Raw genomic sequence first — 27,047 nt, 5'->3', positions numbered from 1 at the left:
TTACGATAAAACATATAATAACGAAGCAAAACTATTTCATTGATTTTTCAGGCTGTAATGTCTACTTTTAATGAAGCCAGCTAGAAAATATGTCTGTATTTTTGTTGTGCTAAAAACACAAACGATTTTGATTGATTCCCTTTAAATGTTAGCTTAACAATGCTGCGTTATATTTCTTATTTAAACCCGTGCTAAACTGAGACCCGTGTTAACGTACTGTAAACTTTTGTCCTAATTTGTTTTGTACAGAACAGTAGAAGAACTATGCATTAGTGAGTTAAACTGTTTATTTGTAGGAAATTTCCTTCTGGTGCTCCTAATGGTTATCGCATTTACGCTTAAGATAAATATTTTCCACAATGGCATTTAGTTTATCCGAACGTTTCAGTTGTACGGATTCACTTATAATAATTATCATATTCATTCTTAAAATAAATATTCCACATAATAAAACTGTTTTTATCCGAACGTTTCAGTTGCATAAATTCATTTATATCAGTTATCATATTCATACTTAGAATAAATATTCCATATTCCGAATAATGACGTCACCCCTTGTGACAGCGGGAAGTCTACGGATTTACAACGGTAAAATTAGGGTTTGATTCCTCTCGGTGAACACAGCAGATACCCCGATATGGCTATGCTATAAGAAAAGGAAAACTGATTACTGACACTTAGTATACCTAAGTATACTTTAGTGTACCTTAGTTTACCTAAGGCTATGGTTAAAAAATTAAAATGCAAAAAAACAAAAACATGACACTAAATTATACAGATATATATGAGTAGTGACTGGGATTTTCAACCTGAATGGAATCTTATGCGAAACGTTGGTTTAACAGTTATGTCAGAGATCCCGAATGTTCGGGCATACCTAGTCCTAATTCTTTTAACCACAGAAAAGGCAATCAGTTAACAGCACACTATTATTAACCAGAGCTGGTTTAACTATTTTTGCTATAAGTATAAAAATATTAGGTGGAATAATTGATGTTTCGATCTTCTGTCCGTCACGTTAACAGTAGGACACATCCTATTATCTTTATCGTTTTACCTGATAGAATATTCATGGATTTAGATATATGTATTTGTTATACTTGTCCTCTCTTAAATATGGTTTGGCTTCAAATTCGCGTAAAGCCGTTCCTAATGTTGGTAGTGTAAAGGTAGAGGGAAGACAGATAATCATCATCACCTACCGCCATTTCTTTTACCAACGAATAGTGGGATTGAACGTCACATTATAACGCCCCCACGGCTGAAATGGCGAGCATGTTTGTTGCGATAGGGATTCGAACCCGCGACCTTCAAGTTACGAGTGGAGTGCCTTAACCACTTGGCCATGCCAGGCCGCTTAAAAGTGAGCTACCAATATTATTAACACGGTGGTTTGTTCCACAGATGGAGAGAGCTAAAGTTTATTTAGTTTAGTTTGTAAAGTTAATATTCTATTTGAAAACGAAATGAGGAAACGAGATGTTAAAGCCGCCAGTTTTGATATTAATTAAAACTGCAAAAACAAAAATTGTATTTAAAGTTCAATTAATATAAATAAAACATAACATACATCAAATATGACATTTTGTGGGTGTTTTTTTTTTCACGATGCATTGAAATAACATTGAATTACAATTTTGAAATTTCTACGACAGTCATTGTTTTAGAAGTATCATTAAAGATATACAAATAGTGTGCATAACGATATATAGTGATTTGAAAGAAAAAAGGTTTAATCTTGGTGGATTCTACTCATGTTTATAGTGTGATTTTTTTACTCGTTTTGTTGTGGACAGAGAACAGATAGCAGATATTGTGTAGAATTTTACTTTGATAAACGTGTATTTATTTATCACTATCTAATACAGTTCCTTGATTTTTCTTTCCTCTTTCTTATCGTATCACATGCAAACTAGAAAGTCAGATGTTGTACTGACTTGTTCTGCGTGTATCTGTATTGAAGAAAAACAACGGAACATTGGAAACTGCTTGATTTCTTTCTTCAAGTATCGAGACTATATCTTGTTTGGCGCCAGGGGGCTTCCTATTTCGGGCTGTTTATTACCTAATTACCGTCTTGAAGAAATCATCTCATCAGAGGAAGTCGACGTCATCCTTACCAGCATGGGTTGAACTATCTCATGTAACATCTCATTAGCAGCCTTTTATCGGCCACATGATATTACACTTTGTGGATGTAGTTCAGTAGAAGTCGTTATATGTTTGAGAACACCCGCGGTGAATAAAACCATCTTATAAATACAGATCGCATATTACGTTTCAAGTTGATAAAGCTTCTTGTAAGTATAATTGTAATAGAAGTTACAGGCCAAGATAGATTTTTTAAAACATATACATTAAGCACTGCCTTTAAAGAGTTCTAAAATTATCGTGTGCTTCTGATAAGACAAAAAGAAGGCAAGAAGCCATGAAACACATTTTAATGAAAAAGCTTTAAAATATAAACATAACACAGTCAGTAGAAATGTTAACACATTAAATAATAAGGTTGTTGCGTTAGTTTCTCTAGCCTGTATAGTATCGCTACAATAAAGTAAAAATATAATGAAATGGAAAATTATTTTTAATAAGTTTGATGACACACATTCACTGTCAATTATATTTCAGTAGCTAAATAATTACGTATGTTATTTGAGAAGTGCACTCTGCACTCTTAAATGGCTAATTAACAATACTTAATGTTTCAAAATCCTTTAATAGAATAAGTCTTTCATTCCATTTTGAACAAGAGTAAAATTTTCTAATTCTACCATAATTAGTGTTAAGAATGTTTTCTTTCTAACCAAGAAATCATAATGTTTCACCACCACTAGAAAGACATTCCAATTGTATTATGTTTCAAGTCTTTATATATAAAGAATGCTATGAAGTGAAGCAAAGGAAAAGAGGAAAACTCATTAAGTTCCATTTACATTAACGTGTACAACATGATTCACAAAATCGTATTATCTTGAATCGAGCTTTGAAAATACGATAATTGGGTAAATGTCTATCAACTCAACCTAGTTAGGCCTTTTTTAAAAATAAATAAAAAAAACAATTAAAATTTACCGAAGCTTATAACATACTAAATCTCTACTGTATTTCGTAAAAACAAAAAGTAAATAAATAAACACCAACCCTAAGAGAACTGAATAAGTTAGCCAATGAGAGTATTTTTTATTTAAAATTATTCGGGTTAATGTTTACACATTTTGTTGCCTGGGTGATATTTAAACTAGAGTAAACTTGAAAAATAATTGAAACGGAGATTCAACTTGTAAACAATGTCACAAAGATATTTTCTTGTCTATAGGAATTTTCGAAAGTTGACAGACATATGGTATAGCAGTATATCTGTGGACTCACGGCGCGGCCCCCCCAGTGCAGCAGTAAGTTTACGGATTTGCAACGGTAAAATAAGGGGTTCGATTCCCCTCGGTGGGCTCAACAGATAGCCTAATGTGGCTTTGCTATAAGAAAACACGCACACTCACTCACGCTGCTAGAAACCGGGTTTCGATAGCCGTGATGGGCATCGTATAGCTTTGTGCTTAATTCCAACCAAACATTGACAGATATGCACGTGTTTTCTAATAAAATTATTGTGCACATGATTTCCTAAGTTGTATTAAAAATGTACATTATCATATAAGTTAATTTATAATAATGATAAAAAGGTATGTCCTGTATACTACCAACATAAAATAAACATTGATTGTTACCGATTAGGTATGTTTATAAATACGTGTCTATACCTAGTCTCAGATAGATGTTCATATATTTCGTTTAGTTTGATATAATATTCAAGAAAAACTGTATACCACTTGGAATAAAGCAAAGTCAAATATACGTTATACAGTGTATGATTTGAAGTAGCTTTTAGTGGTCCCTAATTTAGCAGTTTAAGACTAGAGGGAAGGCAGCTAGTCATCACCACCAACTGCCAACTCTTGGGCTACCCTTTTACCAACAAATAGTGGAATTGACTGTCACACTATAATGCCCCCACGGCTGAAAAGGCGAGCATGTTTGGTGTAACGGAGATTCGAACCTGCGACCCTCAAATAACGAGTCGAGTGCCTTAACCACCTGGCCATGCCGGGCCTAATATTATATAACTGATGTAAAAGGAATCTAGCTCATGTTAACTCGTATTACATTTTGAAAGTTGTTAGCTTGATATGCAATGTTAATCCTGTGATATAGAGTTCTGTAAAAGCTAGCACACCAGGCTTCGATTAAATAACAATAAAAGAGTGTCCAGTCATTCTACTGACATATAGCCCTCTGATTAAAACATGGTATAGAAAATGTATCCACAACGTCTTTGTGACTGTTTATGGTTTAACTAATCTTTCTAGTTTCGGGAAAGTTTAATGTACACCATCCCGACTATATGTTCTCTTATAAAAGCATCCACTTTAATATCTAATAATACCCCAGGCATCAATTATTTATCTTATTAATATCCTTCAGTATCTATGGTAGTGATTATCTTTCTTAGAGATGTAAGGTGTGTATATGTGTGTGGGGAAGTTGGTTGCTCACACACATCTAACAGAAATATTAAGTCTTGTGTAATAAATTAAAATTTCAATATCTTAAAATATTTAAGATAAATTTAAAATAATTTATATTCTAAAATATATTTGTTACGTTTTATTTTAAATAACAAAGCTAAAAAAATGATATATCACTTCCCACTGTAGGTATCTAAACTCACATTTTAGTGTTATTAGCTCCCGCAATTAACGATGAGTCATTGCTGTTGGTGAGGGCTTCCTGACACATGTTTTCGTGAATGTTACGTTGGCATAATTAGTATTGTAATTTATGTCAATAGAAAGTGTTGATAAAAATTTGCTAAATTTAAACATAATCGAGTTTTGAAAAATAAGGAAAATTCGAGAGAAATTTTAAAAGAGTTTTTGTTACTGGTTTTATTAACATATTTCGAAAGTCAGAGCAAGAACAGTTTTATTGCAAGGCGTGACTGTCAGGCGGGAAAAGCTAATGTTACATGCTACGCTTGTCTCCAGTTCCCCATGAATTAACGTTTATTTTCTGATAATCTTAAGGTTCGTTCCCCTAAAGTACGTTTCCAAAATTACCCACTAACTTCTATATAAACCTAAAATGGACAAAGAGGTGCTTGCAGAAGCCAAGGATGTGACACTGTTGGGTGGGTGAGGAAAATAAGGTCTGTGCATATGGCCATCCACGGAACACGAGGTACCTAGGTACTATAAAAGTCGGAGATTGTTGTTACTTGGAAGGAGGTCGCTGACTAGTGTAACAGAAACAGAGGGTTGCTCAGCTAGGTAAACATTGATTCAGGGAAGGCTACATCACTTTATTTGCTCTTTGTTATATCTACTGGTTAATCATTTCGCGGTATCTTCTGAACGTAGTTTCGAAACTCTTAAGACACGTGTTTTAACAAAGCGGTACTTACTGTTTCTCTTGCTTTTCCTTCTAGACAAACTTAGTCACGGAATGCCGGATGACGGGGACTGCTAAGTTTTTGAGGGGTTACAAGAGTTGAATGCCGTACGAAGTAAATCCCACATTTTTCAAAACCTACGATTAAACATTATCCACCACGTTGAATTTTTTGCCCGACACTTGTGGCGCCACTGTCAATTTTGACAAAGTGGGGACACTTGTCACAAGTTAGGAGGATGAGGCGGCCCGTCGGTCCGTCAGTCATCATGAGACGGCTGCTAATGATGCTAGTGTTTGCTTCAAGCATCTGGAAGATTTCATTTGGACTGCAAACAGGTAAGGTGAAGTTTTAAAACTCAGTTCGTTCATCTCGATTTTTTTTAATGCTCTAATCATATGTTTGGTTGAGATTAAATTTTCCTTATAAATAACATTACCAGATAAATAATTTTGACCATAACGTGCCCGTATGTAAATGCTTGTAATACATACCTTAACATGTCGACAGGTAAATACTTGAAATATGTACTTTAACATGCTCGTATTCAAATACTTGTAATGTATATCTTAACACGTCGGTATGTAATTACTTATAATACACTTCTTGACATCCACATATGTAAATACTTGTAATACATACTTTAACATGCCTGTATTTAAATACTTATAATACATTCATCCCTTAACATGCCTGTACGTAAATGCTTACAATTCAACATGCCCCAGTGTAAATACCTATAGTACATAATTCAACTGCCTTTATGCAAATACTTGTAATAAGTTTTGCGTAAAATCATGTTAAACCTTATACAAAATATATATATATATAAGACCTCTCCCCTCATTTGAATTTAAATTACTTGAAACTTAGTCGATAGATATACACAACTTTGTGCCAACGACAAAAACTAAAACTGTTTGTTTGTTTCTTAAATTAATTGTACATATTTTAAACATATTTTGTATATTGTAATTCGGATATTCTTAAGATATTTTTTTATATTAACAATGAAATGTTTTTATCTAGTAAAATTAATTTGTTTATTGGAATCTTCATTGGTTTGACGTGTTCGTCTTGTTCAAAACATAGCCTGATTAACTGAGAATGAATGATGAATCGCTTCATCCTTGAATTTTGTGCGACACGCTTTGTAACGTTACATTTTAAGGTAACTAGCGAGGCCGCTAGGAGGACTATTATTACCGTAATATATGCCATTATACTTCCCCCAAAAAATGCTCCACATGTGCACAACATCAGAGACAGTCCGTCATTAAAATTTTGTACTCGGGTCGACTTTTAAGCTTCGTTTTTCATACTCTCCCACACTAGGAACCAAGCAACCGTAACACTAGAAGTATGTTTCCTGGCGGCGGGGGAAGATAAATATGTACAGAAACTGTGCGTAAACCATTTTTCCTGCGTAAAAGAAACTGCTGACGTCTAATCAATCAGCAAAAAATTCCTTTTCACTCTGATACCGTTTGTTGTCATTTTACATTGCAGCTTCGATATCAGAAACACTTGTAGCGTCAGAAATGTTGCGTATTGTTTGTGGTTTGGTTATAAAGCACGAAACTACACAAAGATTTCTCTGTGCTCTTCTCACTCCGAGTATCGAAACCTGAATTATAGCAGTATGAATCCACCAACATACCGCTGTGCCAATGGGTGGCAAAATGTTGGTTGAGATACTGGTGAACACAGAATAAACGTATGATATCCATTATCGAATCAAGTACAAACTCTTTACAACCTTTTCGGTGACTTGGTCATTAATTAAGACTATTTTGTGGGTTCATTTTGAGCTATACTGAAAAGAAGCTGTTTAAAGGTGGTTGGCGTGGCCTAGAGGTCAGTGAACCCAGACTGTTCGAGGATTGCGTCCGTTGTCTTTAAAACGTGTTCGCATTTGAGGCCACGAGTGAACAATAAGGGTTATGGTAAATTTTCATTATCCAATCAGTTATGAGTTAGCCAAAAGTTGGTAGTTGGTTCTGTTGATTATCTGCTATCTTTTTGTAACTTCCAAACTGGGGATGACAAAAGCTTGTGTAGCTTTAGACGAAAATTATGAAATGTAGCAGTTGTTAGAATATTATAAGACACGTGCATATTTTTGGAATAACGTAGGGAAAACAAAGAGATTCAAACGTTTAGTAGAACTTGCAAGATAATGAGATATTAAACTAACTCTTCAGTATTTCAACAATAGTTACAAAAATAATACGAGTTAAGATAGCATCACAAGAGCAGATGGAAAGTTAGCCCAAGAGTTGGCGGTGGGTGGCAGTGGTGACTAGCTGCCTTCCCTCTAGTCTTACACTGCTAAATTAGGGACGGCTGGCGCAGATAGCCCTCGTATAACTTTGTGTGAAATGCAAAACAAACCAAATCACGAGTTTCACTTCCAATCATAAAAACAAAAGTGGTGATTTGGCAACAATCAGAAAAACTGTAGTTTGCTTACTTTTCACCAGAGGTGAAATTCAAAAGATAATCTATGATGTAGAGACATATTATATTCTTTGGTTGTACCACTTGCTGTGGACTACAGTTTCGCTTACTCAAGGCTCATCAGCACGGTTTGGGCCAGTAAACCAAAGAAATACCATCAGGCCTCTTATAATGGTGAAGTGTATATAATATCTAGGGAACTTAGAACTAGTTTTTTTTCACCGTGTAGTAACCTAAATTAATTTAGTTTCCTGTATTGTGAAATAAAAGGGAGTCTATGCCCCATAGTTTCCTTGTTTTCTGTTACGCGCAAAGTTACACAACGGACAATCCGTGTTGTTTGTTTGTTTTTGATTTTCGCGCAAAGCTAGCTACACAAGGGCTAGCCGTCCCTAATTTAGCAGTGTAAGACTAGAGGGAAGGCAGCTAGTCATCACCACCCACAGCCAACTTTTGGGCTACTCTTTTACCAACGAATAGTGGGATCGACCGTAACATTATAACGCCTCTACGGTTGAAAGGGCGAGCATGTTTGGTGCGACGGGGATTCGAACCCGCGACCCTCAGATTACGAGTCAAACGCTTTAACTCACCTGGCCATACCGGACCTTATCCGTGTTGTGACCATCGCTGATGTCGAAATTGTTGTTGTTTTTTTATTATTATAATCCATCATACCTTCCGCTGAACCACCAGGAAAGAGTGAGCATTCCTTGTAGAGTTTCTTTATTATTTCTATTGATCCGACTTATATCAAGTTTTTTAGTCTAAAACTACAAAAAACCACGATTCGGAAATCTATTCGACTTGTGTTTGTTGAACATATAACACCTACCAGTCTATTATAATTACAGACAGCCGACTATATCATAATATATAATATATGATATAAGAAAGCCCTTTGAAACAATACTAAAAAAAAAAAAAGACTGGATTACGGGGTTTATGGTACAATAGAAATAAATATGTGTCTGTTTTACCATATTGTGATCTCACATTTTTGGTTCGAGATTAAACCAACTACCTCTGAAAGCATTCATTTAAATTCTTTGACTCAAAGCAAGACTGCTTAAAACACCAATGAAATTAAACAAAACTAATTTTTACTTCTCTTATGAAATCAAATAATGTTTCAATTTTACTGGGTTTTTGCATGCATCTTAATGAAGCTGTTGCTTTATGTGACTGAAATGATCAAAAAATACTTTATAAAGTGCTATTCAGAGAAATATTTTATTACCACGAACATTTGAGAGGAAAAACAATTATTATTAAAACTCTGGCAATTTAAAATAATAGAGTTATAGTGTGCATATTTTGAAAGGTTTGAAGAGTAATACTTTTATACTGTCATTTTAAGTATCTATCTGCCTACACCAAAGTAATTTTTTAGGTTATTAGGCTATTCAAATATTCATAAAATAGCGTAGAAAGGATTATATATTGAAATAATAATGCGTTTAGTCTTCATTGTAAAAACCTTTTATTTTTCTATTCAGCTTTCTTTGTATATTTAAAAAGAAAGATTGTGCATCTTTTCATAAAAAATATATATTTAAACGATAAATAGTTAATTCTAGGGACTATAACTCTTCATTATTGGAGAGTTCTGAATTATGAGCTGAAATAAACTCCCAGTTGACTTTTATGTATATATTAACCAGTATTATTCCTTTATTATAATTGGGTTTTGTACAAAATGAAAACTATCTTTGGCGCAAGAATAGGTTTCAGCTCACATCTGCGAAAGTAAAGAAATTACAAACGCAAATAACAACGCCCCCTTTTGCCATAATATGCAGCATTAGCATTATAAGTAATGTACTGAAAGGGTGTCATTAGGTTTTAATTAAGCTTATAATAAACAAGATTAGTGGGTCTTTCTCTTGTCTCTCTAAGAACTCGTTGTTCGCTGAAGCGGGTAATATTTAGCTATGGATAGTATTTTTCCTTGTCGTGATTGAGCTAATTGGGGGGTTTCTAACGGTATCTCCAGTTTTATGACTGAGTTATTTTGCTCTAATTCTTTCATGTTGTAGGTTAAGCAGCAGCTGTGAGAATGTGCTGGAACTAATTCTCTTAACAAAACTTCTCTAATAGCCTCTTCAAATTACATGGTTAGATTAAAAGTCACCAGAGACTCCGGCGACAACTGTGGAGATATAGACAAGCTCGTTACTTACCAAACCGAAACATTATTATTATTAAGGTTAAATAATGTTCCCTATTATAATATAACTTGTGTTTTTTTCGATACTTAAACGTTCATATTTTACTGCTTGTTCGTTAATAACTGTCATTTCTTTAAAATACAATATTTCAATCGTGTTGGCTTTATTTTAAAACGACTTACTGGTTAATTGAACAGAGCACAAATTTGATAAAATAAACAAAACAAACACTTCGGTTAATAGATAAGAATAACACGTCTATGCTGATATTGTCAGTGGAAAGCAAGCCGTAAAAGTCAAAGGATAAATCACTAAGGCTTTGAATTTTGATTGTGAGAAGAGTTTGAAACAAACTGCATAATTTTAATAGTACTAGTAGCAGATAGAAATGTAGGTTATTGGATTTAGGAGGTAAATCGAATAAAGATTACAGCAAGTTATTAAATATAATGGGTTTTGTTGTTAAAACTTGAAACAAGCTATTCAGGTTTGGGAGAAGGTTTTAGCCTTCATCAAACAGATCGTTGACTGAACTTGGGTGGGTGATAACAGCACCGCATATTCAGGCAGAATATTGAATCTGTGTGGTAACATTTAGCAAGGATTTATAAAGCTTGTTAACCTGAGAAATAAATTTTAATACTGTTGAAAAACTCTTGAACTTGGGTCTTAGCAAGAATAAAACAAAACAGCTTAATCTGAAGAGCAATAAACCAGTTTAGTGGATTAGAATAGAAATATTAGCAGGAATTACTAATGCAATCTGTTGAATTTGGTGAACAAATTTAACAAGGGCTAAAAGAGGGTATTAAATTTCGGTAGCAAGGAATAAAACTAATCACTGATTTAGGGCTTATATGTTAGTAGCAAGAATTAAAAGAAGCTTTTGAATTGTTTAAGTTATTTTAGAAAGGATTAAACATCGTATTAAATCAAAGTAATAGTTTATCAAGGATTAACGCAAGCTGTTAAGTTGGTGTTGTACTTTTTATCAGAGATTAATGCAATAAAATGAATATAGATAGTAGTGCCCTGGATTCTTCAAATATTAGCGGTTAGGAGCAAAATTTTATTACCAGACGTTTAGTTTTCTAACAACGCGTACAGTAACGTTTTATCCCATATGGCCTAAATATTTGTTGCTGATAGTAGTAACAGCCAATAGAACAAATGAGAAGATTTTTAATTATATTTATGGTGAGTAATAAAAGTGGACGAACTGCTCACCATGTTTATATGTTGTTGTTTTTTAATAATAGTTAAAAAAGGAGGTTAATCCAATACATTGGTCTATTTATGCTCTCTCTCCACTGCGGGAATAGAAAGTTGCACTTTAGTGTAGTAAGTCCATTGTCCAACAATGGTTCTGTTGTTCGTTGTTTTTTTAATTTCGCACAAAGCTATTCGAGGGCTATCTGCGTTAGTCGTCCCTAATTTTGCAGTGTAAGACGAGAGGGAAGTCAGCTAGTCATCACCACCCACCACCAACTCTTGGGCTACTATTTTACCAACGAATAGTGGAATTGACCGCCACATTATAACGCCCCCACGGCTGAAAAGGCGAGCATGTTTGGTATGACGGGAATGCAAACCCGCGACTCTCAGATTACGAGTCGCACGCCTTAACCCACCTGGCCATGCCGGGCCACAATGGTCCTAATACTAGTTAATTAGACGATTGATATATGTTTCGAGATTTCCTGCGATATTTAGTTAAACATGAAACTTGCAGCTTGCTATAGCAGTAAATGTAAAAATAGAAGAAAACAAGTAAATTTTTTCCGTTACTGATTTTTTTTCCATCCACTCATCAGTAGCTACAAATTTCATCAGAGTCACAAGAGTTACTAAACGGAATGTGATTACGTCACACAGAATAATCTAAGAACTCGAGTGATATTCGTTACGCTTTTCTGACGTACAACCTTTGTTAGATGTTGCTACCATTAACAAACCATTGTACGGGCTGATACATTGCCTTTTGTTTTTACTATTGCTAAAATTAACAACTTCACCATACGAGTTGATACATTGCTGTTTTTACCGTTATCAGGAGGAAAACGTTACTATTAAAATCTCAATAGTTGTAGCTAACAACAGCAGGAATAGGTAGACAACCAATTAGAAGGGCTCCGATCGTCTTTACGAGTACTCACAATGGAACAGCGCGATTGGCTGTAAACCTATATTAATTTACACTGTATATCTGCGAATTTGTTTGTCCGTGAATTCCTACCACACTTTTGGAACTAACAGGACCAAATATAGTAGATGGACGTTAAATGACATATGGCGCAGACCCCTATCAAAAGTGGTTATAACGTGTCCATAAGGTTATGTAAGCAGAATAGGAGCCTAGAGGTAGGTTTTCAGGGTCGATAAACTTGTATCTGACATCGAATTTTGTATTAGTTGTCACCTCTGGGATTGCGGAGGCGCCATGTTTGAAACATAGTTTATACTTCTATTCACAAGCGAAAGCGGGCAAAACGTCGCTTATGTGCCCAGGTACCACGGGCGAATGTCTTGAAGCAATTTGTTTTCGGGCACAAAACGTCTTTGCGCTACCTGCCAAAGTAATTGGGAACAATGGACAATCTTCATCTGTACACTAGGGCTCTTCAGAGATTATGGGTATTTTATGTTTGTGTTTATAGTACTCTAAGAAGTACACATTAGATCACGCCCAACCCTTCTGAATTTTATCAACATCTAACCTGTTGCATAACATGAACCAATACGATTTCTGGTTTGTCAACTTTTTAATTTGACACTCTGAACATTATTTGAAAATTTATTTTCAACCAACTTGATCATATCTCCTTGTGGACAATATGACGAAGTTCAGCTTCGCTCAAATACAGCACTCTGTTGAGATTGATTGAGATATATTTCTTTAGGAAATGCTAACTTAAGCATATTCTGTCAAAACTAATATGCATCAGGTTCCACACACAGTAATTAAATATTCATGTCGGACATTGCCCTCTTCCATGTGAATGGAGACTTTATGTCATCGTATTGTTGTTCCAGTTTACTCTCGTTCCAACACATTCCATCTTGGGAATTTTGCACTTAGCCTGGTGGTTAAAGCGCCAGGTTTGCTGTACGTTGCAAGTCACAAATCTAAATCCGATACCGAATATACCTGGTCTTTCAGTCATGGAGATGTCATAATGTTACAATCAATCCCAGTACTCGATGATAAAACACTACTGAAGATTTAGCAGTTGGTGCTATCAGCCAGTTTTTATCTCCTCTGGTTGGCAGTTCGAAATTAGGACGAAAGCAAACAAACAGCCGTGGTAGCTTCGTTAGAGCTATAGCTCTACTATGTTGTAACCCAATTGGCCTAATGAGCAGTTGGTCGAAATATCTCGCCCATACTGGATATAACAGATTTAGTGTGGTTGGAATATTATCAATTGCTGGTTTTTGCTTTAACTCGTCAGTTCTTAGAATAAACAAATACCCAAATCTGTTTTCAAAAAGCAATCCAAACCCCAGTTTCATTTCTACTTAACGACAACATCACACCCTTGTCAGAAACTCACTGACTTTGCTTTGTTTAGGAGTCTAACAGATTGGCGTAAAGTACTCAGATCATCTTTAATATGACAATCCTTAAGTAGTATTACCCAAAATCCAAACGCTGGCTGTGCTTAACTATTGTGTAGAAGAGATCAAACGGCTGACAAGAGACCCTATATTACACTAAATACACTGGAAAGAACAAATGGATACATGCAAGGAATTCTTTTGTTCTACTAAGTTACGTATTTATTCATTGATTAAAATGAAATAGCAATGAAAAAAAGAGTCAGAAATACCTATGTTTGAATAATAAAGTTGTGTGACAGCTCAAATTAGTATTTCTTTCAAAAACACCTTGATTTAATCCTATTTTTGTATTACTTCGCATTAGGCCCAGCATGGTCAAGAGTGTTAAGGCGTTCGACTCGTAATCTGAAGGTTGCTGGTTCGAATCCCCGTCGCACCAAACATGCCCACGCTTTCAGCCGTGGGGGCGTTATAATGTTCGGTCAATCCCACTATTCGTTGGTAAAAGAGTAGCCCAAGAGCTGGCGGTGGGTGATGATGACTAGCTGTGTTCCCTCTAGTCTTACTCTGCTAAATTAGGGACGGCTAGCGCAGATAGCCCTCGTGTAGTTTTGCGCAAAATTCAAAAAACAAACAAACTGTCCGTGACGCTCACGATGACTACCCTCATATTAAACATTTCAGCAATGAAAACAATCATTATAGTTTTTGTTGAATTTCGCGCAAAGCTACACGAAAATTACCTGTGTTCAGCTATCACTAATTTTAAAGTCATAAACCATAGGAATGACAGCTACTCAAAAACACCCGCCGCCAATTCTTGCACCAATCTTGTAAGACAGAAAAAAGTGCAATTCGACAGTCACTCTTATAACAAATTTTATTTATTTATTTGTCTGTAATGAAACGTGAATCATAGAACCTGAGATCCACTGTTAACCAATGGACCTTGTTAGGCCTAAAAACTAAAATATAATTAAGTTCGTTTCCCTCAAAGTCTCAAAAGCAATATTTGAATTTTTGTTGCTGGGTTTGTTGCCATAATATATTTTATTTTGTTGTTTTTTTTCTTTTCTCGTTATCTTTGCTATCTGCATACTCATATCTTATTAGTGATTATATCAAGTTTGTTCTTCCTTCTACTTCTAAATTAAAGATTAGTCTAAATTCCTCGTTATTTAATGCATTATTGTCTTTTTATTTATTTATTTCTTATTTTCATATTTACGTTGTAGTTCTTCCTATATCTTACGCTTCTCTAGTTTTCCTAATTTCTCGTGCTACTAAATTATACTTTTACTGACTAACAATTTCCAGTCTCGTTTGTTTGTAACTAAATTCTGAAAAAAAAAATGTTGTTTTTTTTAATTTACAGATGTTTCATAGATCACATTAAACTTTAATTATATAAAAGTTCAGAAATGAATAATCCTGAAATAGACACTACGTGTCTAAGAACAGCTTTGGTTCAATAAGTATGTATTATTTACACTTAGAAACAGTAAATGTTTCTTTTTTTTTTCTGTATCACTTGAAATGTATTGATGTGAAATATATATAACATTGTTGTAGGTCACGAGAACACCTTTCGGAAGGTCTCGGTTTCGATGTTTTTCGCTGGATTACTGAAAACTAAATATCGATTACGCAGCAGTTCGCACGAGGCACGACGTAGCATCAAAGATATTTTACTAGTAAAATCCCCTGGTAGTTGGCACAACACCTTTGAAGTGATGCCTAAAGCACCTCCCTTATTTCTGTTTACGTCATCAACCGCAATGCTTCCTGTACACCAATCAGCAGTTATAACACACGCTTTTAAAGTTAGCTGCGACTGTACACTGTATTAGGCGTAGGCTTACCACAAGTTTGTATAAACTTCGTCTGTTGCGCGTATGTACGTCAAACGTTAGCTATTACCACCGATATTCAACATGTTTGGCATATCTGCTATGATCTTGTTTGGCTTCAAAGATCTCAAATAATGTTTGTTTTTTGCCTATGATTTTTCTTTTTTAATTCTCCATGTTTCTTTTTATTGTGTCTTGATCTTGGACATTGAGGTCTCGCATATATCTGTATATACTGCTTAGCTCCTCTAAGTAAATTTTGTAGTGAATAGACAGATAATCACGCTTGCTTAATACAACTCACATTATAATTCATGAAATGTGAATAACGCTTATGGCACAACTATGTCTGTCGCATCCCAGACGGCCTGATGAGTCTTGATATTTTGTAAAAAGGCCTTGTCGGCATTGCACATATCACATGTAGTGTTAGTTGATACAATATCACACACTCTTCTTTTCTTTCACTGGCATGTTTTTTTTTTAAATGTGTTTCATGTTGCATGTGCAGAAGCAAAAGATGCGAACCTTCGTTCGTAATTAAAACACGAGTGGTAGATTTAAGTCGAAACACAAATAAAAAATGAGTTTACAAAAAGGAAAACTAAGGGAACGACTCTCAATACACATTCTAAATGAAACTTATTTAGTTATTCATCGAAAGATAATGCTCACGTCGACTTATAAGTCAGCTATAATTTTACGTGTGTTTCAATGGGCATGGTAAATATTTCATTACAGCCTACAGCAGTAGTTATCGTTTAAGCAAGATCAGTAAAACTTTTTAAAGTTATAGGTTTATAACCTACCATTAGTACTCCATTCTTAAAAGCCATATTCTACTAAAAATAGCAATCAGAAACTCTGGCGAAAGGTTCATACGAACAGTCTTTGTTTGTTTCTTTTTTAATTTCACGCAAATCTACATGAGAGCTATCTGCGCTAGCCGTCTCTAATTTAGCATTGTAAGACAAGATGGAAAGCAGTTAGTCATCACTGCCCACCACCAACTCTTGGGCTACTCTTTTACCAACTAATAGTTGGATTGACCGTAATATTATAACGCCCCCACGGCTAAAAAGGACAAGCATGTTTGGTATGATGGGGATTCGAACCTGCGACCCTCAGATTATGAGACGAGCGCTTTAACCACCTAGTTATGCCGAGCCACCAGAAGCAATCCTTAGTTAAAGAAAATTTAAATGAAAGAAGATTTAAACACTCCTTCTCTACAATATATAAACGTAATTCCGCGAAGCTTCGAACACTCAAAGACCAGATGATTTACTTGTTCTGGGGTCGCTAAGTGTCCTCCGATGTGTCTCATCACCTCCCTGCCTCTGCTCATGCACTCAGAATAACTGCATTATAAAAAACGCTGTTTCGAATGTGACCTTGTTACACAAAATGATTAAAAATCACCTCTTGATGTTGATTCAGTTATTTACAGACCTTGCCACAAATTCAGAAAAGAGCAACTGAAAGGAAGAACTGAAACCTTTCATTTTATTCTTATATCCATATTAGTGATTTAATTTTCAGTGATGTCTGCACTCTGATGAAAATGAAAGACTGAAATACTCTGTTGTGTAAGCTGGAAAAAATATATTTATTATACAGATCGATAGGACAGCAGTTTGGAGCTGATCTTTTCTAAGTTTTTAATTTATTCTCATCAGTAGTTTCTAAAAGAAACTGATCTGGGAACTGTTATTGATTTGCAGTTAGTTTGAAACCACTCACCTCAAAATTAAATGCTCCGCAGAAGAATAAGGCACATTCTGAATTGATAAATAGTTAATCGAAAACCTGGAACGGCCAGGTAATGAGAGCGCTCGGCTTGCAATCTGGGGTTCGAACCGCGTCACACGAAACATGCTCGCCCTTTCAGCCGTGGAGACGTTAGAATGTGACGGTCAATCCCACTATTAGTTGGTAAAAGAGTAGCCTAAGAGTTCGTTTGGTTGGTAATAACTGGCTGCCTACTCTCTCATCTTTTCTTGCTAAATTAAGGAGGAAGACTAGCGCAGATAGCCCTCGTGTAGCTTTGCACGAAATTAAAAAAACAAACAAACAAACTAGATAATCGAACCTAGGTGAAGAGTAAATAAGAAAATATCTTCAATTTTTCTCCTTTTGCAACAATAAATTACATTTTTGATTTGTTACGTATTATTACTTGTTTCGGACAAGTCTTCCAATTTATTGCGTTATGTACATTACGTATTACTGTCTCAACTAACCGGAAATTTGAATATGAGCTTGGTAGTTAACTAAATGCTAATAAATATTAAATTTATGTTACTTGCCAACAAGATTGATGCACACAGTGTCCTTTTTAACACGTGTTTTAATATTCAAACCTAAAAGCAATACAATTTATAATAAGGGTTACTGTGTGTGTGTGTTTTTGAATTAAGCACAAAGCTACAGAATGGGTTATCTGTGCTCTGCCCACCACGGGTATCGAAACCCGATTTTTAGCATTGTAAGTCCGCAGACATACCGCTGAGCCACTGGGGGGCAATAAGGGTTACTACTAATAGTTATTACAAATGATGGTTTGTATACAACATTTTTACAAAGTTACAGACAACATTGAGTCTTATATCCGATTTAGAACTGAATATTTTATCAACGGTCGAAATCCACTATGAACAAATTAATTCTGAGTTGACATTGTTGCACCTCGCTTAAACTGACGACGTTTTTCTTGGCTAGCCTCACACCGGTTAGAAGTTCACTTCTTACCGAAAAAGATTTTGTTTGTTTTTGAATTCGAATTCGCGACCCTCAGATTACGAGTCGAGCGTCCTAACCACCTAGCCATGCCGGGCCGTTGGAAAGGGTTATTAGCATGATTATTTGTTTGTTTATTTTTTAATTTCGCGCAAAGCTACACGAGAGATATCTGCGCTAGCCATCCCTAATTTAGCAGTGTAAGGATACACAAGGGTTACCTGCGCTAGTCGTCCCTAATTTAGCAGTGTAAGACTGGAGGGAAGGCAACTAGTTATCACCACCCACCGCCAACTCTTGGGCTACTCTTTTACCAACGAATAGTGGGATTGGCCGTCACATTATAATGCTCTCACGGCTGAAATGGTGAGCATGTTTGGTGTGACGGGGATTCGAACCCGCGACCCTCAGATTACGAGTCGCACGCCTTAACACGCTTGCCCATGCCGGGCCATACCGAAAAAGATATTTAATATCTTCGTAGAAACAGTAACGTCTGAAATAATTCACCAAGGTTGAACGGTTTGCAATATTCGAAATCTATAGCGTTCCTGGTCAAATTCTCTAGTTTTCCGATTAATAGATGTTAATCACAATTACAGATTCCTAGGCCTATAGTGTACGGACTGTAGCTGTCCCATAATATTCTACAAAAATGATGTAGCGCGTTTTCGTAAACAAGTATCGTTCATTTTTACATTCAAGAACGTTCTACAGATTTCGAGAACAAGCAGAACTTACGCAATACATGGTTAAGAATATACGTTACATGCAAAAAGAATACTATACAGAAATATAGGTAGGCACTATAATAAATGTACAACGGCAAATCTGTTACATATTTGTCTTTATTACCCTAGCTTTGTGTAACACCTTTATCCCTTAGGACTTGATATATGAAAACAATAAACACAAAATAAGTATAGTAAAGTCATATCATTTTTAAAAATCTAAGTTTTGCGAAAGCATTTCGGACATTATTTGTCTCGAGCACTATATATATATTTAAGGTATACTTTCAGTCCATATTTTCAGTCAATGTCCACTAAAGCTTGTACTTCAAGTATCACTGCGATCAATCTTCGAAAGGAATCGAAGTTTGCTCTTAAACTCACAATCCTTGATTATCACCATCCATAACGCTAGTTGTCCATCTAAAGTTAAATGCCAGAAAACCCAAGTGAATCGGTGTGTGAAGCCTGTAAAATTGCACTCTTAATTCCCTTGAGAACTGTTTTGGGTAGCCATTCTTCATTGTCACTTTAGCGAGTGACATGAACTGCAGGAGACTGAGAGCTGATATTCTTACGCACACCAGCCTACTCGACGGATTGGTACAAATGGCGGAATCTGCAGAGTGTGTCCAAAGTTTTCCAGGAATGGAAGATGAACATTAACAGCTGTCTTGTCTATGGCAGACGTTTTTCTAGAGGACTTGTTAAATACCACGTTCCTTAACGGTTCGCTAGCCAAACTAGCCCTGTTTAGCGAGCAAGGTATAAGAGGGCGCTATTCTAGAAATAAAGCAAGTCATAACCAGTTTTCCGCCTAGAAAATTTACAACAGTTCATTCTATTAAGAAACAGATGTGCTGATTAGTATAATAATTTAGTTTACACTCCATCGCAGCCAGAAAAGTCTAACTTACAGGCAGCATATCCTATCTTTATTGACCGAGGAAGACTTATTACGTAAACTGTACGATACGGTGGGTTTTAATAAACCCTATTAAGATTCAAGGAGACACTAAGTTGCAGTTCTAGGGAAAGAAAAACTTTATTTAACTAACTCCTGGTGTCGAAAAAGGTTTATACATCAAGGAAAATCCACAGAGAGAATAACCGTTACATTTTTATTTTCTTTTGATAATAAAACCGTGAAGCCAACGACACCTTTAACTTAAAACGTATTCTAGTTTTCACTCTAAGTGGATTTCTTAATTATTCAAGATTCATCTGTCACTTTTATAAAATATGATATGCATTTTCAACAGTGACTTTTATTTTATATTACTTAGCAACAAAAGTACATCACCTGATGCACTGAAAGTTTATAATGAAATGTCTACAGACAGCAAAACTGGGAAAATACTTCTTGGTTTCTTAATATAGTGTCTCCGTTAGATTAAAAGGGCTTATCTGATATGTGCTGTTAACACTTTTGATTGGTTGAAAAGTAGGTCTTAGAAATTATATATACATTGTTCAATCGCATGTGTTCATTGTTGTTTAGATTGTACTTGGATGCGGTTCATGTGATAATTATCTTTGCCCGAGCCGTCAGAAACTTGTCTGGCTAGAATTTTGTACCTCCCCTCTCTGAGAGCGTTCGCCTTTCCTTTAGGAAAGTGTTTAAATTATATAATAAAAAGGTCTATCGTTAGACAGTAGAATAACATTAAACATTCATTCACAGTATTAAGTACAGTAAAGTTTTAATGTATCTCAGAACGGCTGGTATGTGTATGAACACTTTTACTAATAACGCAGAGAACAATGTCCCGACCTTCTTAGGTCATCTTTGGGTTAACAAAGAGGTTAAAAGTAATGTTCAGTCCCTCTTAAACTTGAGTACAAACGTACACAAGTTACTGTGGTAAAATAGGCCTATTTAATAAAGGCTTAACTAAAGTTAGGCCTACAACAAGTGGACTTAAGCATCTCGGTGTCTGTGATTAGGATTTTTTTTGCATTTGTAACTCAAAGTTCTGATACTTCAACTTAATGCCTGGCATTAGTTTGCTTTCTGTTAAATTAGTTAAGTGGAAATATAATCGATTACCGCTTAAGGCCTATGATCCTGTATTTGAAGAAGTAATATTACAATAAAGTTATTAATTTGAAGAACATGTTTTGTGGGTCTCTGCTCGGTTTTACTATCACACATAGTTATATTATGTGTTCATATGAGTAATACTTATTTACAGACATAACAAAGTACTGTTTAGTGTCATTAATAACCAAGTATAACATTTCACCTGCTCATATAGAACGTTATACATGGTTTAACTATTAACAACTACTATTACACAAATACATTGTTTTTCGTTACTGATAAATATACTTCTATATATATGCAACAGTACACTTTCTGTGATATAAATCATAAGGTATAATGCATAGATATAAACATGTATGCAGGTTTTGATTATTAACGAATACCTATGTGCAAACATCTCAATAATGACGTATACTAGTACAAAAATATCATCACAGTTTGTATTCTCATTTTTAACAAGTCAGTGCACTCATACTTAATAGTTTGATATTATTAATAGGAATGTATGTTATTAAACAAATATAATGTTTACTTTTTTATCACATTATTAACATTTGTTAGAAAACAAAAAACAGCAATGTAATCTATAATATTATTATTGATATTTATATTACTGTACACTCGTACATACAACTATTTTAGTAGAAACGTAACGTGAACTAGTAAATAATACAATTCCGTGTTCCTATTTAATTTTATCATGAACAAATCAGTAACTGGCTTTTAACTTTATCTCACTGTAGGTGTTTGTGCAAAGATAATACAAACTTCCCAATTTTTGTTTTCTGCTTACATTTATCTCCCAATAGAGCTGAAGTTCTCGTAGAAAAATGTGCTATTTAGGGTAGAGTAAATTATAATCTAATTACGAAAGCAATGTTTAACAGCGACACCTTTGAGATTGTGACTTAACGTGATAACAAAAATTATTCTTAAGTATATAGCTGAAACTTTTTGTGTAACCACTGTTATTGATTGAAGTGAAGCTTTCGTCTTTCTTCCACTCAGGAGAATAACCCTGAGAGAGGCTGAATTTCAAACAGTAAGTTATTAACAATTTGATAATATCAAATGTCCAATCAGCTTCTTTAATATGTCCGCATCATCCAAACTTTCTGAAGATAAAACTCCCAATTGTTCATTTACAAAACGTAAAGAAATTAGATGGAACTAAGATTAATAAAAAGACAATAAATCTCATGAAACTGAGACCTAGCGGATATTAATTTATCCTAATATTTAATAATTAATTGCTTGAATACTGAGATCAAAAATGAAAACGTAATAGTAAAATTGATTATTGGAAAAAAAATCATTTTGAGTGTTTTTTGTAAGAATTTTTAGAATAAATTTTGAATGAAAATGAGATGATAAATCTAAATAATTTTCAATGAGGTTATATATTACCCCATTAATCAGTTAGGATCGTTTGTTTAATCTTTTCTTTGTTCTTTGTTTGTTTTTCGCAGTTTTAATAATTCATCTTTTTTTTTCTCATCCGTTTCTTCTTTATTATTATTGGCATATTCAAGGCATACAAGAAGACAAAAGTTAACTCTATTAATTTTTTTTTACTGTACGAATTTGTCATCGTTACATATTGTTCGTTTTTTTTTAATAGAAGCTCTACTGTGCGTCAATATGAGTTAATTTCAGTACATTGTTGATGTTTATGAACGTGAAAAGACGTAGTATTTGTACCTTGTGCATATTTGTGTGTATGTGTTTTCATCAATAAACTGGTTTCTAGTACGTTGTTCTTGAAAAATAAAAAAAAACTAATCTTCATTTCTTTTATCATAATCAAAGAAACACGCCTTTTTACTCCCCCCATCTTCTTCTTTTAATCTTGTTTTTTGGAGGAGTTGAAAATGTTCACCGTTCAAATGATTGTCAGAATAATTTACCAGGGCGTTATGTCCTTTACACGCGTCATTGCGTCCAATGAGCCCAGGATCCTAAACTATTATTGATTCTAAGCTTGTCGGCTTCTTTTGTATAATGCTTGGTTAAGGAGTTACGCTCCTGCTTTCCGTGACCGGGGGGAATCAATATTCAGAGGCAAAATTAGACGCCAGATGAGAAGGCCTGGGGCGATACTATTGAGTGGGCAAGGAGAGTAATGAAGATATATTGTATAACTAACATGCTGCTGTTTTTCAAAGGTTCTTTAAAACTGTTCTGGGTTTTATCGGATACCATCTGTGGCCTGCACTCTCTCCAATAAAACATACAGAAATTCTAGAAAACAAAGCACGAATTCCTGATCCATTTCATCTAAAAAAGAGGTTACGTTTCAAATGGCTATTTGTTAGAAATTACCTTAATTGTTCCTTTACCCATGCGTTTGCTTTTTAAAAAATAAAACAAACAAGAAGGATTTCATATAATACAACGAATTGCTTTTTCTTTGCAATACGTGCCAAGAGTCTGTACTTTATAAGGTTTAATAAATCTTGAATGTTATACAGCCTAAATATTTTCTAGTTGTATTTTGTAATGCTTATTGAAATGTCTGAGATTTTTAATATGTCTTGTATGATTAAGATCCAATCTTTTAGTTGCATTTTCTGATATATAATTTTAAAAATGATATATTTCAGCTGTACCTTAAATTAAATAGTATACTCGATCTTTTAGCCATATTTTATAATGTTCTTTTAACAGACCTCAAAGATTTTCAGTCATATTTTTAATGTTCTTTTAACAGACCGCAGAGACTTTCAGTCGTATTTTGTAATGTTTAAAAAATCTAACGTTGTCGCAGTTATTTTTAATATTTATGATGACAACAGTCAAATCATGTAAAGTTTAAAAGACCAAATATTGTTACCATATTTTGTAATGCTTGTCGAGAGACCTGAAGTCTTCCAGTCATATCATGTAATGCTTAGGATACTTCTAATCGTTCATTATAATGCTTATTAAGACACTAAACCTCCTTAATTACTTAACATATTTTATACAATTTGTTAGCAGACCTTAAGTCTTCCTGTCATATCTTATAGTGTTTAATAGCCCCAGAACTACTGATGGTATCCATATGGAACCACGCCTTTTTTGGAAACACGTTGTTCCAACCATATCCTATAGTGTTTATTAACTCTAGAACTCCTAATGATGTCCATACAACACCACGCCTTCTTTGGAAACACGATCTTTTAGTCTTATTCTGTAGTATTTGTTAGTCCTAGAACTCCTGATGGTGTCCATATTATACCACGATTGCTTTGGAAACACGTTCTTCTGAACTATTAATACCCCAAACTGAATGTAAATGTATGATTTTCTTCATTACATGCTCCATAATGACATCTGCGTAACACAAAATATCCATACTAAATAACATATACATCAATATTTAAGTTTCTTCTACAGTTACTGCTGGGGTTCCATTTTTCTTGTTGTTTTTACACAGAAAATAGGCAATTTCATCCACTACTTTATGTCAGTTCTTAAAACTAAATGTTGTAATAAGAACATATACGTAATCAGTATTTAGACCCCACCGGTAGAGAACGGTGTTAAAAGAAGTTAGTAATTTGTGGATAAAAAGATCGCGTCTTCTTCTCATGATCTACAGTTTCTGTCATGAGACTAAAAGTCTTTTAGTCGTATTTTCTAATGTCCAAGGTAATTATAGTCGCATATCAGTGTGTTTGGTGTTTATTAATCTAGTCCCACCCCCAGTAGTAAGCTTATGGGCTTATAACACTAGAAATAAGAATTAGATACCTGGAGTAGGCTCAGCTTTGATAACCAGTTGTGTAACGTTGCGTAAGTACTAACAAATGTATTCGTCCTTCAACAATCGATGCTACCCAGAGTGTTTTTGCAACGTTTTTTCTAAACACTTAGTCGTTTATTTCAATGTTTGTTAAGAGTCATAAAGCATTTCAGATGCGTTTCTCAAAGGCCATTGAGAGGTAATTCTGAGTCTTCCAGTTCCATATTTATAACGTTTAGAAGACTATATTCTAACTGTTTCTCTCAGCTTAGGCCCGGCATGGCCAAGCGTGATGAGGCGTTCGACTCGTAATCCGAGGGCCGCGGGTTCGAATCCCGGTCGCACCAAACATGCTCGCCCTCCCTGCCGTGTGGGCGTTATAATGTTACGGTCAATCCCACTATTCGTTGGTAAAAGAGTAGCCCAAGAGTTGGCGGTGGGTGGTGATGACTAGCTGCCTTCCCTCTAGTCTTACACTGCTAAATTAGCGACAGCTGGCGCAGATAGCCCTCGATTAGCTTTGCACGAAATTCAAAAACAAACAAAAAACAATTCTCTTTGCTTTGTTTAAAACTTAGTGTTCTTGTTGCAGTAGTATTTCGTAATGTTTGTGAAGGAATCACAAATAGAACAGTAATCTAATATTTAGATACGACCAGATTTTGAAGTTCGTCTTATAATGTTGTTAAGGAAACAAAGATCTGTCAGTTTTCTTACTTATGATGTAGCAAGTATAATGGTTTGTTACAATGATTGAGAACCTCAGCCTTCTCTAATTGTTTGTAGTAATGTTTAAAGAAACCTTTGGTAAAACTATCGAAATTGTCTTTAACAAATCTCAGTTTTGTTTGTACGTCTGTTACATAACACTTTAAAACGCGTTAACATTATCAATCATAAAACAACGCTTCAAAATTTTGCGTCAGAGGCCTTAGAGAAGTTTCTATTGCATGATGACATAATTATTATATATTACTATAGATGGCGCTTTAATACTTTAGGAATGCTGTGTGTGGAAAGTGAACGAAAAAGTAATAAACATTTTTTCAGAACACCATTCTTCAAACCATTGAAATAAAGTCAGTTAATCACTAGCTATTAACATTTTATCATTTTATTAATCCAATATTTCCTCACCAGACGTGGAAGGCAGTTTTTCTGTTTCAAGTTTAACATTGAACATCAAAATAAACATGCCCTCAAAAAGAGTTCTTTCTAGTCGTTTCGCCAGTGATAGCGTTATATCTCTGCTTTCACTTGTAGCATACTTAACATGCCTTGTTCCTCTATTACAAGTATTATACTTCTAAGGGTGGGTTTAGTATAGAAGATGAATGCTATCTTTTGACAAATTGAGACCCTCTCTACTTCCTGTCTGGTTAGAGAGTATTTTCCCCTGCCTTAATGCACGAGAAACATCAGCAACATGGGTCAAAATTATACTTCTGGAACTATCCCTGTTACTGAGTTCTAAAACGGTGGTCCTGACACTGGACTCGTTACAACAAGCCTGATTTGTAGCTCTCTGCTGGCACGTAGCCATCGTTAGACGATGCTAGCAATGAAGATGTACTGCCCTGTAATTAGCAGCCTGACGACACGCAAGCAGTCACATCTTGTGGGATAGGTAAAAAACACGACCCTTCGCAAATGTTACACAGGTCCTCGAATTGGCTACCTCTGATGTGGAATACATGAGTAAATATCTCTGTAACAAGGATGCAAAAACAAAAATATTCCGTTCTTTCTGCTTCTAATAAACATACTTCGGCCATTTGCTAGAAATCGTCATGAAAAGAAAAGCTTTCCAGAAATTCCATGAGTCCTAACGTGGCAACTCACCCTATTCACTACAAATACCTTATGCTTGAGTTGGCCTTTCTCTAACCGGAAGATTCTTATCACCCTAAATGACATGTTATACTTATTTGGGAAAAAAATATGATGTCATACTAGTTAGTTAATTATATATATATCGTTATGTGAAATTGCAGAAAAATATAAATTTTAAATCCCCTAAAAAGGAAAGCTTTTTTCAGAAAAACTACAAACATGCGTTGCAGACCAATAGACAAAACTCAGCTCTCTTCTTCTGCCTCCGGTTGCTTAGCATTATTTTTTTGGTTTATAATACTAAAAATCGAGTTTCAATTCTCGCGGTTTTTAGTACAGATAGGCCATTGTATAGCCTTGTGCTTAACAATAAACAAACAAAATATTAAAGTAGTAATTGCTAACTATGAAATATAAAACAACAGCTTAGCACAGAATCTATGCTTTCACATTTGAAATTAATATCATTGATCATTTAAATA

The 27,047-nt window shown here is 34.8% G+C and overlaps 1 protein-coding gene across 7 annotated transcripts in view; it reads left to right on the top strand.

Annotated features, from left to right (window-relative positions):
* The window catches only part of LOC143252218 (discoidin domain-containing receptor A-like), a 356,540-nt gene that overhangs the window by 254,795 nt on the left and 74,698 nt on the right, over positions 1–27,047 (top strand). For 6 of the 7 annotated variants that reach the window (XM_076504017.1, XM_076504020.1, XM_076504019.1 and 3 more), the window contains one exon: positions 5,483–5,784. In XM_076504017.1, the coding sequence (XP_076360132.1) occupies positions 5,685–5,784 (100 nt within the window). In that variant the 5' untranslated portion in view covers positions 5,483–5,684. Of the gene's footprint in view, positions 1–2,159; positions 2,301–5,482; positions 5,785–27,047 lie in introns of those variants that run through there. The other variant, XM_076504022.1, reaches the window with a different exon arrangement.

This window comes from Tachypleus tridentatus, chromosome 6, assembly GCF_004210375.1.
Source record: "Tachypleus tridentatus isolate NWPU-2018 chromosome 6, ASM421037v1, whole genome shotgun sequence".
NCBI classification, from domain to species: Eukaryota; Metazoa; Arthropoda; class Merostomata; order Xiphosura; family Limulidae; genus Tachypleus; species Tachypleus tridentatus.
The sequence above is the reverse complement of the archived record's forward strand: the minus strand, read 5'-3'. Positions and strand labels throughout refer to the sequence as shown.